A 15,589-nucleotide genomic window follows, 5' to 3' on the forward strand; every position below is an offset into this window, starting at 1 on the left:
ATGATCAAGTAGCCATTTTTTAAATTCTAACTTTCATCAGAGGGGGTAAGCAACACTGTCAGTAGGGTTTTAGCAACAGTGGCCCGGATTCTGAAAGGAGATACGACGGCGTATCTCCGAGTGCGGGCCGTCGTATCTATGTGCCTGATTCAGAGAATCAGTTAAGCATAGATTTCCCTAAGATCCGACCGGTGTAAGTGTCTTACACCGTCGTATCTTAGGCTGCATATTTAAGCTGGCCGCTAGGTGGCGCTTCCGTATAGTTACGCAATGGATATGCTAATTAGGTAGATACGCCGATTCAGAAACATACGTCTGGCCGGCGCATTTTTTTACGTCGTTTAGGTTAGGCTTTTTTCGGCGTAAAGTTACCCCTGCTATATGAGGCGTCGTTCCCGCGTCGAGATTTGAAAATGTTACGTCGTTTGCGTAAGTCGTTCGCGAATAGGGCTGTACGTAAGTTACGCTCACGTCTAAAGCAATGACGACTTGCGGCATAATTTCGAGCATGCGCACTGGTATTTTTTCACGAACGGTGCATGCGGCGTTCGTAAAAAAAACGTCAAATACGCGGGGTCACAGTTAATATACATAAAACACGCCCACATCATCCACATTTAAATTAGACGGGCTTACGCCTATCCCTGCTGACAGAGTCTCCTTTAGCCTAGGCCAAGCGACTACCTGACAGAACACAGACACCACGCTCCAGCATGCTGGCCACGGTGCGGGGGCTATATTAGTCCGGGAAGTGGCCACGGGAGGACGGGTGGAGTTTTTTCATGTGGGGCGGCTTTTCTGACGCCCCCCAATGGCACCCATGGCACTTGCCATGGCTGCCATACCTTATGCCGCGTACACACCATCACTTTATGTGATGAAAAAAAATGACGTTTTTAAAAACGTCACTTTAAATGACCGTGTGTGGGGGAAAACGTCGTTTTATGTCTTGTAAAAAACGGACAAAAAAAATTGAAGCATGCTTCAATTTTATGTGTCGTTTTTCAAAACGTAATTTTTTACTTCACAGAAATTGACCGTGTGTAGCAAAAAAAGTCGTTTAAAACAACGTTTTTACACCCGCGCATGCCCAGAAGCTACAGTACTTAGGAAGCAAGCTTCAATGGAAAAAGTGGTGGAACGTAACCTCGCTTTGCTAGAACATTGTGAGAAAAACGATGGTGTGTAGGCAACTTCGTCTTTGAAAATTGAAGTTTCAAAAACTTTGTTTTTTACTTCACAGAAAATGTCGTTTTTTTTCATCACATAAAGTGATGGTGTGTACGGGGCATAAGATAAGCGACTGCTGTGCAGACAAAGGGGACCTAAATCCAGCGGCTCCTCAGGGGGTAGTGCCTACTTTAATTTACATTGACCTTAAAAAATTAGTGGGCTTATTTATTAAGTGTGATGGGGGTTATAAAGGGGGAAGTAGGGCTATAAGGTTATATAATTGAACTGCAGTTACTGAAAAGCATAGTAATATGCTTTCCATGCATTGGGGCAAAGCATTCTGAATGGCACCCCTGCAAACCGTTCAAATCGATCAGGGCACATTAAGGAGTGAAAATGCACTCACATGCATATGATGTTCTGCTAAAGATGTTATGTGCACTTTTTTGGTGCATTTGGTGCATTAGGCAGCCTATACAAATGAATGGGCTACTAGAGGAAAGTGAAGCTAGAGGGTGAATACTTACCTGCCCAATGTTCCTTCAACAGCACCTTCTTGCTTCGTCTTTGTGCCTCCTCATTGGCTGGTGGGGAATGACACAATTCCTGTGTATGTACAAGAGCTAGTCATCTCATTACTCCAGAATTTGCAACTGCAACAGTTTACAGTGCCAGAGAAGACAGCGAGGAGGCATTTTATTGCAAAAGAGACAGTGCATGTCTCTTCTGCAATAAAAGCCTGCCTGCTCACTGTCTCTTACATAGGAACTTCTGTTCCATTTTAACAAAAATGAGTGCTATGAACTTGCCCTAAACAATGAGCAGACTGTTATTTTTGATGCAAGGTCCACTTAAAGTGGAGTCCCACCTATTTAAGAGTCAGCAGCTACAAAAAGTGTAGCTGCTGACTTTTAATAATTGGACACATATCTTTCCCATGGTCCAGCGATGCGGGCGAACGAAGCCTCACACCTCTCCCCCTCCTCTCTGCGGTGCCAACATTGCAACTGAGGGTGCCCAGCTGTGGCTTCACAGCTGGGCATGCACTGCGCATGCACAAGCCGCACTACACGCTCTGAATGGCCGGGCAATCTTCTGGGACATGTGACATGTCCCAGAAGATTGCAGGGGGGAGAGGTGAACTTCCTTCCGGCACTGCAGAGCTCGGGAGGAAGTGGGAGCTGTTTGTCTCTAAAAAGAGGGTATCCGCTTCCCCCCCCAAAAAAAATTACATGCCAAATGTGGCATGTCAGAGGGTCGCCATCACTTAAAGCGGAAGTTCCATTTTTGTGTGTAACCCTGCTTTAAGGAAATTATGTCACCTAGATTCTGACTTGTCTTCAAAATGTCTTAAATTGGGGCTCACTTTAGTTTTGGATGAGGATCCCAATCATAGCTGTAGAAGTCCATAGCCCATTACTTTATGACCACCCACCTAATATTGAGTAGGTTCCGCTCTTGCCTCCAAAACAGCTCTGATCTGTCTGAGCATAAACATCACTAGACCTCTAAAGGTATAATATTCTATGTTACACCAAGCTGTCAGTAGCAGATATGTTAATGGCTGTAAGTGGTGGGGTCTCCATGGATCAGTCTTATTTGTCCTGCACATCCCACAGATACTCAGTTGGATCAACACCTCAAACTCGTTCTTGCATTCCTTAAACCATTTGTTAAACCATTTTTTGCAGCATGGCAGGGTGCCTTATCCTGATGAAAGAGGTCACTGCCAGCATGGAACACCATTTCCATAAAGGTGTGTACTTGGTCAGTAACAATGTTTAGGTAGGTGGCATACTTGCCAACTGTCCCGAATTTCCCGGGACATTCACAGGATTTAGACCTTTGTCCCGGTCTTATCGATTCCCGTGGAATGTCCCGGGAAATCGTTTTTGTCCTGATTTTTATTTTTCCAGAGGTCCGCGGCACTGGTCAATTCTGTCTCCATCGCCATTTTACAGAAGACCAGCTGGTAGGGGAAGAAAGAAGAGGCGGAGCCCGGGTGGCAATGAAAGCGATTGTAATAGAAATGGAGCTCCATTTCTATTGGCCGCTTTCTTGCCACCCAGGCAGGGCCGATCCTAGGCAGGGTGCAAGGGGTGCTCCGCACCCAGGCGCTGCAGAGGTGGGGGCGCCAAAGCTCCAAAGTGCTCCCCTCCCTCCTCCTTGTGTGTGTCCAGAGGTGGAGTGCATGTAGCGGGTGCTGCGGTTCCCCATCCTGCTTGCTCTCTCCGCTGGCAACTGACATGAGCGCATACCTTCAGAATCCGGGCTGGGTACCTCTGCGGAGCCTAGTACCAGAACACATTACTAGGCTCCACTAATTAATTCTGTCCGGTGCACATGGAGCAGTCTCTTGTCTGCCCCGCCCCCTCTGTGTGTGTTGGCTCTTCTCCCATAGGCGGTGTGATGAGAGGCTTCTGGGTTGGCCGGAGCTGCTGCCAATCATCCCGTGCACTCCCCGAAATGCTCTCTGAGTGCCACCCTCCTAGTAACCAAAGATGCCACATATGCCCCGCCCCCCTGTAATGTGCTTCTGCTCCCAGGGCGCCCAAGCTACAGGGATCTATTGGACAGGTACTGATCTATGGGGACACCTGCTGTGGGGGTGCTCTGATGGGGGACACCTGCTATGGGGGTGCTCTGATGGGGGACACCTGCTGGGGGGCTCTGATGGGGGACACCTGCTGTGGGGGGCTCTGATGGTGGACACCTGCTGGGGGGGACTCTGAAGGGGGACACTAATGAAGAATTCTTGGGGGTGCAGCTCTGTTGTTGAGTCGTAGCCATTGGAATATTTGTAAAGGGGAGGAGTTAGTAAGATGACCACGCCCATGTGGGGGCGCCAGAAACATTTCTGCACCCAGGCGTCTGTGACCCTAGGATCGGCCCTGCACCCAGGCTCCGCCTCTTGGTTCTGTGAAAGGCACGGAGATGAACACAATGACCATCCTGAGCGGTGCTGAGGCCCGATGGAGAGTCCTGGGTCCCAGCACTGCGCTATCCCTGTCTGAGAGTGAGACTCTGCTGTCTCACTCTCACTGGCTGCCTCTTATCACATTTTGCCTCCCGGAGAGTAAGTGACAGTCTGAGCAAGCAACTCTCCGGGTGGCTGCACACCCACATGCATGAATGGGGGGGTCTGTACTCCTGGGGGGTGAATTGTCCTGGGGGGGTCTGTACAGATGGAGGGGGTGAATTGTCCTGGGGGGGTCTGTACAGTTGGAGGGGAGTGAATTTTCCTGGGTGGGTCTGTACAGTTGGAGGGGGGATGAATTTTCCTGGGGGGGGGTCTGTACAGATGGACGGGGGTGAATTGTTCTGGGGGGGTCTGTACAGATGGGGGTTATCTTGGGGGGGTCTGTACTCCTGGAGGGGGTCTGTACAGATGGGGCTGGTTTGTCCAGGGGGGTCTGTACTGATGGAGGAGGGGTTGGTTTATCCTGACAAGGGTCTATACTGATGGAGGGGGGTCTTTAATGAGGGAGGACTATGGGGGGAGGGGGGTAACGCCATGTTTGTCCGCACCGGGTGATACCAACCCTAGTGATGCCACTGGTAACTGGGGACAGCTGATGTAAGGAGGGACTCCGCTGGGAATGTCTGATGTAAGGAGGGACTCGGCTGGGGATGCCTGATGTAAGGAGGGACTCGGCTGGGGATGCCTGATGTAAGGAGGGACTCCGCTGAGGGCACCTGATGTAAGGACGGACTCCGCTGGGGGCACCTGATGTAAGGACGGACTCCGCTGGGGGCACCTGATGTAAGGACGTACTCTGCTGGGGGCACCTGATGTAAGACGGACTCCACTGGGGGCACCTGATGTAAGGACAGACTCCGCTGGGGGCACCTGATGTAAGGACGGACTCTGCTGGGGGCACCTGATGTAAGGATGCATTCTGCTGGGGGCACCTGATGTAAGGACGGACACTGCTGGGGGCACCTGATGTGAAGACGGACTCTGCTGGGGGCACCTGATGTAAGGACGCATTCTGCTGGGAGCACCTGATGTAAGGACGGTCTCTTCTGGGGGCACCTGATGGCATCTGGTGGCAGGTGACATGGCAGATGACACGCTCAGGGCTTCCAATGATTCAGCATTATGGTGAGTTGAATAATTTCATTCTTTATTACAAAGTAATAATACAAATAATGCGCTTCAATCACTCTGACACCATAACAACCATGGTACCGGAATGATTGAAGCGCTAACACCAGGTATTTGGATTATCTATATCTGCTAATTTGTTAAACTTTCTGGAATACACATATTTATATTGTGGTGTAGGATCTGGGCCTGCTGTCCCTCCATCCATCTTTCTTTCTCCCTTTCTCTCTTTCTTTCTCTCCCTCTTTCTTTCTTTCTTTCTTTCTTTCTCCCTCCATCCCTCCATCATCTCAGACTCTAACCACACCCCCTTCCAAGCCATGCCCATTCAAGCCACGCCCACTATCCCATGTAAACCATGCCTATTTTTCGCTTTGCGCACCGCATTTTTCTATTACGATATGCCATGCCCACAAACGAATGCCCCACCCCTAATTATAACAAGGCTCCACCTACATGCAAAAAAGTGTCCCGTTTTCTTTTTTTTGCAATGTTGGCAACTATGAGGTGGTACGTGTCAAAGTGACATCCACATAAATGGCAGGACCCAAGATTTCCCAGCAGAACATTGCTCAAAGCATATCATTGCCTTCTTCCCATACTAGATCCTGGTGTCATCTCTTCCACAGGTAAGTGAAGCAACCAGCCATCCACATAATGTAAAAGAAAACATGATTCATCAGAACAAGCCATCTTCTTTTTTTTGCTCCGTGGTCTAGTTCCCATTGTAGGCACTTTTGCCTGCAGGGGTCAGCATGGGTACTCTGACCGGTCTGCTGCTATGCAGCCCCATAGGCAACAAGCTGCAATGCCAATGATTTCTTCTTTCAGTACATCAACTTCAGGGACAACATGTTTACTTGCTGCCTAATATATCCCACCAATTTTCAGGTGCCATTGTAACAAGATAATAATTCACTTAACCTGTCAGTGATCTTAAAGGGGTGTTCCAGTCATTTTTTTATGTTTATTAAAAGTCATCAGCTACAAAAAGTGTAGCTGCTGGCTTTTAATAAACATACACTCACCTGCTCCACGTTCCAGCGATGCGCCGGCCAGGGCTCTGCTCCTCTCCCCCCTCTCCGGGCAGCGTCTTCATTCCAAGTGTGGGCACCCGGCCGTGACAGCTTTCGGCTTCACGGCCGGGCGCCCACTGCGCATGCGCGAGCGTCACTGCACATGCGCGAGCGGCGCTGCGCCATCCAATTGGACAGGCGATCGCCTGGGACCTGTCACGTGTCCCAAGCGATCACCTACAGGGAGGGGCTGCAGAAAGGCGATTAGACTATTCGCCTTAGCAGCCCCTTGGCGGAAGGAGGAAGTGGGACGGGAAGTCCCACTCCTCCTGAAGCCCCCCCCCCCCCAAAAAAATGACATGCCAAATGTGGCATGTAAGGGGGCGAGGAGTGGATTAAGTGGAAGTTCCACTTTTGGGTGGAACTACGCTTTAATGTTATGGCTGATCGGTGTATATGTATATTCTCAAGGGTCAAAGGATGGTTGCTGTTGTCACAGAATTCACAACTATGCTTCTAGATGACAGACGTCTTGTAAAATGACTACTAACACTCCTAAATTTGTAGTATTGCATGCAGGTATTCTGTGTACTTATTTCAATAGTGCTTTCAGTGATGCATATTAAGTCCAATATTATGCAGGTGGTGGTGATGACAAGATAATGTAAGAGCTCATTTAAAATAATAATAATAATAATAATAATAATAATAATAATAATAATAAAATTAATAATAAATAATGCAGAAGAAAAGTGATGTGATATGGGGTATTAAATGTTTGCATTTTGCACCCTGTGATAAGGAAATCACAGCTATATTCAGACTGGGTTGTAAAGAGAATTTTTATTTATTTTTTGACAGTTACAATTTTCTTTTCATTAGATATAAAAAAAAAAATCTTTCCATTTTATTATCTCTACTTGTAGGACAAAATTAAAAAGTGAATAACTTTAAAAACATACCAAATATGTACTAGCTATTTGCAAGAAAAATGATTCAGATCTGTATTACTCACATTTTTACCAGAGGAATATTTATTTCCTGTAAAGGAAAAAAAAAAAAAAGTTGCACTTGGCTAGAAGTAGCACAACTTCGTAACTGATTTCAGCAGTTGCTGATCTCTTTGTGGAGGGTGGTACATTAGGCTCAGGTTGAAACATTGGTCCCCTCCCACAGAATTCCAGGCTGTATATAATCTGCCTTCAGCTCTATATCATTTGGCAGTTCTCCTTTTCATTTACACGGAGCATTTGGGGGGGACTAATACAATGAAGGTTATATTCTTATCCCTTTTTGCCATCTTCCTACTTTCTGCATTTGACCATGCAGAGAGTAATGGGTATTATGATAAGATTTTGTCACACAGTCGCATAAGGGCTAAAAAACAGGGGTAAGTATTACATTTTTTTAGTTTTAGTGTAAAAAGTAGATACATATTTATATATTTTTTTTAAATCTCCCATGCTAATTTTTTGTTATATTTATCAATTATATTATGCATACAGAGGGTCAATGATTTTCGTAATGCTTATTTATTTGTAATATTTATTATCCTTTCTTACAATGTTTTTTTTAATTAACTATATTTAATCTTGACCTTCACCACAACTGAAATTCTTAAATATAGAACATAAATACAAAGCAGACTGATGTGCTTTGGAAGTCTGTAGCACAAAAAATATATATTTTCAGCCGTATTCCTATAGACTATATTAATATTATCATTGTATTTTTTTTATTGCAAGTGATTATTTATTTATTTTTTATTTTTAAAAAATCCAACATGTTTTTATTCAATGCATATTCTTCTGACATTCCATTTCACTGTTACTGCATATAGAAATATAACAAAGTTGTAGTTTTCTTCAGTTGTAAAAGTTTTTCCTGCAGTATTTAGGCAGATTAGTCATCATAAAAGATCCAGCAGCTGCATATTTTTTAAAGCAGCCTCAACACACACTGCACAGTGGCTATCTGAGTACACTAAGTCATTCTCATTGATAATATATATTTATATATATATATATATATATATATATATATATATATATATATATATATATACCGTGTATATATATATATTTTTTTTACCTATTTTAAGACTGATTTTTGTTCATTAGGTAGTAAAAACGAAATAATGCATATGCATTCCCCATGTAAAAAATGAGTCTTTAAAATGTAAAACACAATTATTTCAAAAATGTTAAGTCAATATCACCCATATATGCAACAAAAAAATGTATTAACTAACAGTGATTTGCAAGTTTACAATCATTAGGACACTTAATCCATTGTTTGCTTAGCTGTGTTTGATATTGAAGATGCTGAAGGTAGGTTTTTGCAGCCACTGATTGCTTTTCAGTACACTGACTGCTCTGTGAACAAAAAATGGAGCTTCCCTTTTCCAGAGCACATGGCAGTTGTACAAGGAAAATGAGTTTGGTGTGGTTTACTGCCTCACTGGTGATGGAAGGGAGCCCCCTGTAAAATCCTATAAAACACAACTAACGCGTTCCAGGGCACCTGGTGACCGCTGTAAAGTTCAGCAGTCATAAAGCTGCCTTTGTTTGCTAATTAAAGCCCTGTAACTGAATAATGTATAGGGATTTTTACAAAGTATTTGTTTTAAACTTAATATAGATGCCATTACAGCAAGCATATAAAATTGTCACGTTAATAAATTAATGAAAAGTTGAAAAAATATGTTTTACATTTTCCTAATTTTTCCCTTGTTTAGCCCAAATGTCTGCGCGCTACAGCAAGTTATGGGAACAAAAAAAAAGTACTTCAGTACCTGCAAGAACTGGCACCAGGGGGCAATCTGTGGCAAAAAAGCGTAAGTTTTGGGGAACTTTTTATACTATAGATACTAGTTCTGCTGTTGGAACTAGAGGTGTCCAAGTAAGACACAGAATATGCTTAAAATCTACTTACCTCAGCAGATTTGCAATGTATTTCTTTGGGAATTTCGAGCTCTAGAATGATGGCACACCAACAACTGGAATCCCAGTTTCTACAGAATAATGAACACTACTGTTTATTTTCCATACCAGACTTTCATAACCTTTTTATCCCAGGGGAACACTTAAAACAATTTTAAGATCTCTGGGAACCCCTGCTAAAACTATTCATTAGGAGTTAATGGGAACAATGCCACTTACATTGGTGTCAGTGTGAAGAAAGACATTTTTTACAGTGGTGATAAGAATGATCCCCTTACAGACAGCTAAACAGTTATTTGGTGTCTTGCAACTGGCTCCTCCAAGTGGCATTGGCTCAGAACTTCACAGGCACCATAAATGGGAGTTAAATCAACCACAGCTGAAGGAGATCCTAGCAATCCTCTGGAGGAACCCTAGGGTTCCACGGAAACTTGGTTGAGAATGGCTCTTCTATCCTGTGGGGCATAAATTAACAAGAGCATGACATGTTAATATTGTGTTTAATGTACAATACAGAAGTAATCCTACAAGACTAAAACATAACAATGTTAGGGTCACTTAAGTTCTTTCTAAGGAGCCTGGAATAAATGACACATCCTGTGGAAAATGAAATGTGTTTCAAATTATTTTCTGTATGGGATTTAGATGTATAAGCCTTGTACTGTTCTTGATTCTTTAAACAGCCCAACAGACATGAAAACTTTTAAAATAGTGATTGTGGAAAACATGTTCCTGGCTGGAAGCCTGGCACAACAGCAGTGGTAGCTGTGGAATAGCTAGTGGGAACCATGGCCATTGTGGTTGCAGCTAATATAGTAACTAGTTATTGTTTGCTTAGGCACGCTAGAATACTTAATCAACAGGATGAACATTGAGGATACAGAATAAGTGCATTATGAGATCATGAAATATTAAGGTAGTACTTCATTGAAGAAGAGTTCTAGATCACATGGATGTTATCCCTGGTTTGATTCATTTCCAATACTTGCATTGGACTACTGTATATGGATTGGTTTCAGAAATTTTCTGCAAAGACTTGCATGTGTCAGGTACTTAGAAATAAGGGCAAAATATATGTCAACCACAAGGTAGATCAGTCCAAGGCTTAGAGATGGTAGTCTGGAGAATAGGGAACACAAGGTGAGTGCCATTTTCATACCGTGCATGTCATCTTCCAGTCCCCTGTATAGGGAGGTGAAAATCCTCAATTGTGCTAAAAGGCATTAAACATACCGGTACCTTTTTTTTTGGGCATATGAATTATGAAAGTCATGGCCAGCATTACATCTAAAACACAAAAAGATAGCTGGTACCAGGATACAGTGAACAACAGTTCCTATTTCTCTTCTCATAAATGAAAGGAACTCATTCAGGTGACTCTGTCTTCAGTATATCACGATATGCTAACTACTCCAGAGCAGTGATGTATATGCTTATGCAAGTGCCATAGAGAACATTGCAAATATAAGATGGAATTCTGCATTCACACCCTAAATGTTTGCTGCTACTTCTAATGTATGTCATGCAGATACCCCAAACAAAGCAATGTAGAGAAACACTTTAGACTTGTCTAGAGTAGCCTAGGGTAGCGATACAGTTGCTGACAATACTGTAGCCATGGGGTTCTAAGTTCAGTTCCAGCCAGGCAAATAGCAAGATGGAATTTGTATATATTCCCAAAGAATGTGTGGATTCCCCTTCTTCTTTTTATGATCCTAATTTATAAATATACTCTGGTTTTAGCATTTTGCTAATATCCAATGACAAGAAAGTTAGTGATCCAAAAATTGATGGATTGACGTTCATGCTTAAATTTCATTTTTAAAGCCAGGAAAAATATGTCTGGCAGTCTTCCAAATCTATAATATCCAAATATTATTCTCATCTTTGTCTTATTATTTGTATTTTTGAACAGAACCTGGATACTTTTCCAAATGTCCATAGTTGAGCCCAATTTTAGGTTATCTGTGACTTCATCACTAGTCAAGCTGAAGCTGTTAAGTTTGAATTATTGTAGTAGTTGTAATTATTGTAGTTAGATGTTTCTGTATCTAAAAAAAAATATAACAAAGTCAAACATATTCAATGGGGATACTGTAGGTTGAAGAAATCCTATGCAAAGCTTTACAAATGTAACTTAGATTTGCACTGAAGCTTACCATGCAGGTGATGGTTGTAAATTAATTAAATATAATTGACATTGCAATATATTTTATCTACATACCACTAGAAACCACTCTATGCCTTGGGCAAGAATGAGACTCATATGGAATTCTTCCTTAAATAGACCTTATCTCTAACCTTGCATACTGCACCTAAAACCACCCTGTAAAAGAAGAACATAAATACTTAGGATACTGGAGGTGTCTTAAAACTTTGCTGCATTACAAGTCTTTGTCACTGTGTGCTGTGGCTCCTCCTCAGGACCCCTATATCACTACTGCATACGGTAGTGACATATGGGTCAGCAAAAGGAACCCCAGCATGTGGTGGGGGGTCAGGTATTTGACACTCCCAAAAGTTTTGTATACCAGTAGCGATGTAGCAAAGTTTTACAATACCACCTGTTAGAAAGGTACGTATGTATCTTCTTGTTTTACAAGGTGGTCCTTGTTGCAATATGCAAAGTCAGCGACAGGTTCTCTTTGAGGTAATGCAAAGAGCAATAATGATCCACAAAATTCAGTATCTTATAGCAACCAAGAAATAAGAAATACTATTTAAACTGATCAGACTACAGTAATTGGTTGTTAGGCTTACTGTACTTAAAGGTGACTGTAAACTCGCTTTAAGGCAAATGGCTCTGATTGCAAAGTCTTCAACTGAAACTCCTAAAGAAACTCACAGAATCTTAAAAGCATGGGCTTGAGGTATGATTTACTAAAGGAGGCACATTTAGGTTAGAATCTAGCATTAAGACTAAGTTAATTTACTGTTCCCTTTTTTAAGTAACCCAATATGGTAAAGTATGTGGGTTAAATAGCGTGCGTGTCCTGTAGAACCGAAAAGAGCTAGAGGTTAGGGAGTGTCCATGGAGTGATAACACGTCTGATCTAAGGTGTGTCTTGGGGTATGTCTGGGTTAAGTTAGATCTCTGTATGTGCTCTTTCCATGGAAGGATAAGACCATTTTTACATTTCCATAATTTCCTCAGTTTGTAAACAAAGGTGATTTTGGACCTATTCAGATTTGTTCACACCAAGTAGCATTTGTTTAATGCATCCAACACAAACATTTCTGTGTCCAAAGAAAATGTTTAATTCCCTTTTGCTTTTACTTGGATATAAAAATGGTTGCAACTTGTAGGACTGTTTTAGCACATACAATTAATTTATTAAAGCAGTATAGAGCGCTATGTCTGCATACAGGATGCAGTGCCCCATACACACCTGTGCATCCTGTTGTGATTTTATGCTATGACAATAGTACACTTTGCATGTTGACATTGTACCTTTAGTTGCTGTATTGAGTTAAATCAGATGCTTACCAGAAAACAGATTGCTTCAGAATATATGGGTTCTTGCCTTTATGAGACCAAATGTGCACTCACCCGCTATTTTTATGGTTCAGTGAATGTATGAGAACCACTTATATGGTGTCCACTTACCCTTGACTGTTTTGCAAAGCACAGTGGAAAGGATCAACGTACTAATATGTCCTATACAGATATTTTTCACTGTGCTCTGAAAAACAGCCAAAAGCAAGTGTATGCAGTCTGTAAACACAGCTCATGGGGTTCAATAAGCACCAAAAGCAAGGCATGGGAGTTGCTGTGTGTCTTGAATGGGCAGGACTGAATGCAGCCTAATGCAGTCAGGTTTAGTGTGATTTCAGATTCTCTGTATACATCCACACTAATACATACGTCCCAACTTTTTGAGATGAGAATGAGGGACACTTATTAGCAAAAGTATGTAGGCATAGGATACACCCCTTTAACGAATGCTTAAATGGGAGTTATACAAAAAAAATTAATTAAACCCACAAGTGCCTTTTCTTTATCACTACTATTCCTTTATATTGGCTTTTGAAATTTACAAATGCAGTCATTTAGAATTTGGATAAAAGGTTTAGCACTGGGAAACACCTTTTGAAATATAAATAGTGCATTTTATATACAACTATATAGATCAGACCAAAATAAGGGGCAAATTAGGAGGAAAGAGGGACAGAGGGACTTTATTCCAAATCAGGGACTGTCCCTCGAAATCAGGGACATCTGGGAGCTATGCTAATACTGTATATGGCATTTTTTTTTATTGCACTCATTTTCTTGTGAATGTTCAATGTTGAACATTGACTGCTGTACATTTTTTTTTATGAGTTTAAACCACTAGGGGGAGTTCTTATACTATACTCATTGAGGATCACGAATAACGTTACTCAGTAAATTACTTTCTAAGATACATATGATTTGCATTATATATTTTTAATGATAGATTAAATTACATTTATTAAGTTACATTTAGCAAGTGTTACTGCTTTAAATAGAGATCAGGTTGTCTTCTTTTTTTATTTGGAAGCTTTTTATAAGCATTTTCAAGTAATATTTATTTTTTCTTCCAAAATGTTGAACAAGTAAAAAAATCTAAACTTTTTTAAGCTACCAAGTTTACATTTAACTCTCCAAATAAAAAAAAACCAACATTGCATATAATGTTGTTAAAATAATTTAATTCTAGTCAACTAACATTTGAATAAAACTTCAGGGACACTTTCCTAAAAAGACATTTCTAAAACTTCAGGGACACTTTCCTAAAAGACATGTTACTAATAAAATTCCACTTTTCTGCTGAAATTGCAATTCCAATAAGATGTCAGCACTGCACATAAGGTTGTTAAATTATTATAATTGTACTATAATTCAGCTAACATTTTAATGAAATTTGAGGGACACATTGCTGCTGAGTCTGTATAATTTAGCTGAAAGCTGCAGAATGTCCAGAACAAGCTGCTATAGTTGAATTTGGCAAAGAAAAAGTGTCATACGGTTTGTCAATAACATAAACACACTTTTTTTGTTTTTCTGGGTTCCACATGTAAGACTTGTTGATCCTGCCAGTAGACCCATTAATTTTCCACTTCCTTTAACAGACCAAGTTGTCCATTAAGGGTTTAACTTACAGGGGTTGGGGGAACTATTTTACAGTGATAGGGATGCATACATCTTTAATTCATAAGTCAGATGTAAACAAACACACATGGTAACCAAACAATGAGGTGAAAGAGTCCAGAATAGGTAATAGATCACGATTCAAGCATAAAAAGCAGCCAACACGTTTCAAAGCCATAACACTCTTCATCGGAGGTACAAAACAAGCAAACATTACTAAAAATAACATCTTATGCCCATATGTACAAATTAATATTTTATCTTAGCTTTGTAGCCTTGATGAAGTGAGTTGTTGCCCCTGAAATGTGTTGGATTTTTTTATGGTAAAATTGTGAGCTTATACATTTTTTCTGAACTCTATCACCTCGTGGCTTGGTGTGCATTTTTGTATGTTTACTTTCTGGTACCAGTTTGAAGGAACTTGTTTTTTTTTTTTACTTTTTATTTTGGGGGGGGGGGTTGTTACCTTAGTAAAGGCCCTAAACTTATATGACAATTATTTTTGTCTGGTCATTTAAAGTTTTTGTTCACCTTTGCAGAAAAAATGAAAAAGTGAATGCACATTGTGCATCCCTCCAATGCCCTAGTGCCCACTGTACTTACCTCTGAAGATGCTGAGCTGTCAGTGCCCACACAGCTGGTCCAATTTTCCTGGGGATTAGAAATCTCCACTCTTCTTCCGCTTCTCTGTGCAGCACTTCCAGGACAAACCAGAACCTTTCACTTTGCAGGTGCTGACAAATCAAAGTTGCTCTGGTCTATCCCAAAAGCTGTGCACAGAGAAGAGGGAGTAGAGTGGGAATTTTAAATTCTAGACCACTGGACCAGCTTTGTAAACACTGACAACTCAGCATCCTTGAGGGTAAGCATAGCGAGGACTGGGGGAGGGTGAATGGCATTGGTTCAGTTTTTCTTTTTTTCTGAAAAGGTGAACTAAAGCTTTAAATAAGTATAGAAACCCCAGCGCCCCTCAAAAATGTCTTCCTTTATTATTATTAGTGACAGACTGCATCACCAAAGTCATCTTTTTATTTTGTCTATTGTTATATTTCTCACTATTACAGGCTATTATTGCCTATGGAATGCAAGTGCAGCCTATATACAAAAAGAAGGACATAACTAATATTTAGAACCATTGTAGAGAGAAACCCTTAAAGGATCAACAGAGAAACCTCCAAAAACAGACACTATGGGGGAGATTTACTAAAACTGATGCACACAGAATCTGGTACAGTTG

At 41.4% G+C, this 15,589-nt stretch overlaps 1 protein-coding gene across 8 annotated transcripts in view; it reads left to right on the plus strand.

The window, feature by feature from the left end:
• Window positions 1-7,497: 7,497 nt before the first annotated feature.
• The window catches only part of POSTN (periostin), an 84,363-nt gene continuing 76,271 nt past the window's right edge, over window positions 7,498-15,589 (plus strand). For 6 of the 8 annotated variants that reach the window (XM_040340378.1, XM_040340377.1, XM_040340382.1 and 3 more), the window contains exons 1-2: window positions 7,499-7,687; window positions 9,035-9,133. In XM_040340378.1, the coding sequence (XP_040196312.1) occupies window positions 7,566-7,687; window positions 9,035-9,133 (221 nt within the window). In that variant the 5' untranslated portion in view covers window positions 7,499-7,565. Of the gene's footprint in view, window positions 7,688-9,034; window positions 9,134-15,589 lie in introns of all 8 variants that reach the window. The other 2 variants (XM_040340383.1, XM_040340380.1) reach the window with 1 other exon arrangement.

The sequence above is a fragment of the Rana temporaria genome, chromosome 2, assembly GCF_905171775.1.
Source record: "Rana temporaria chromosome 2, aRanTem1.1, whole genome shotgun sequence".
Taxonomy (NCBI): Eukaryota; Metazoa; Chordata; class Amphibia; order Anura; family Ranidae; genus Rana; species Rana temporaria.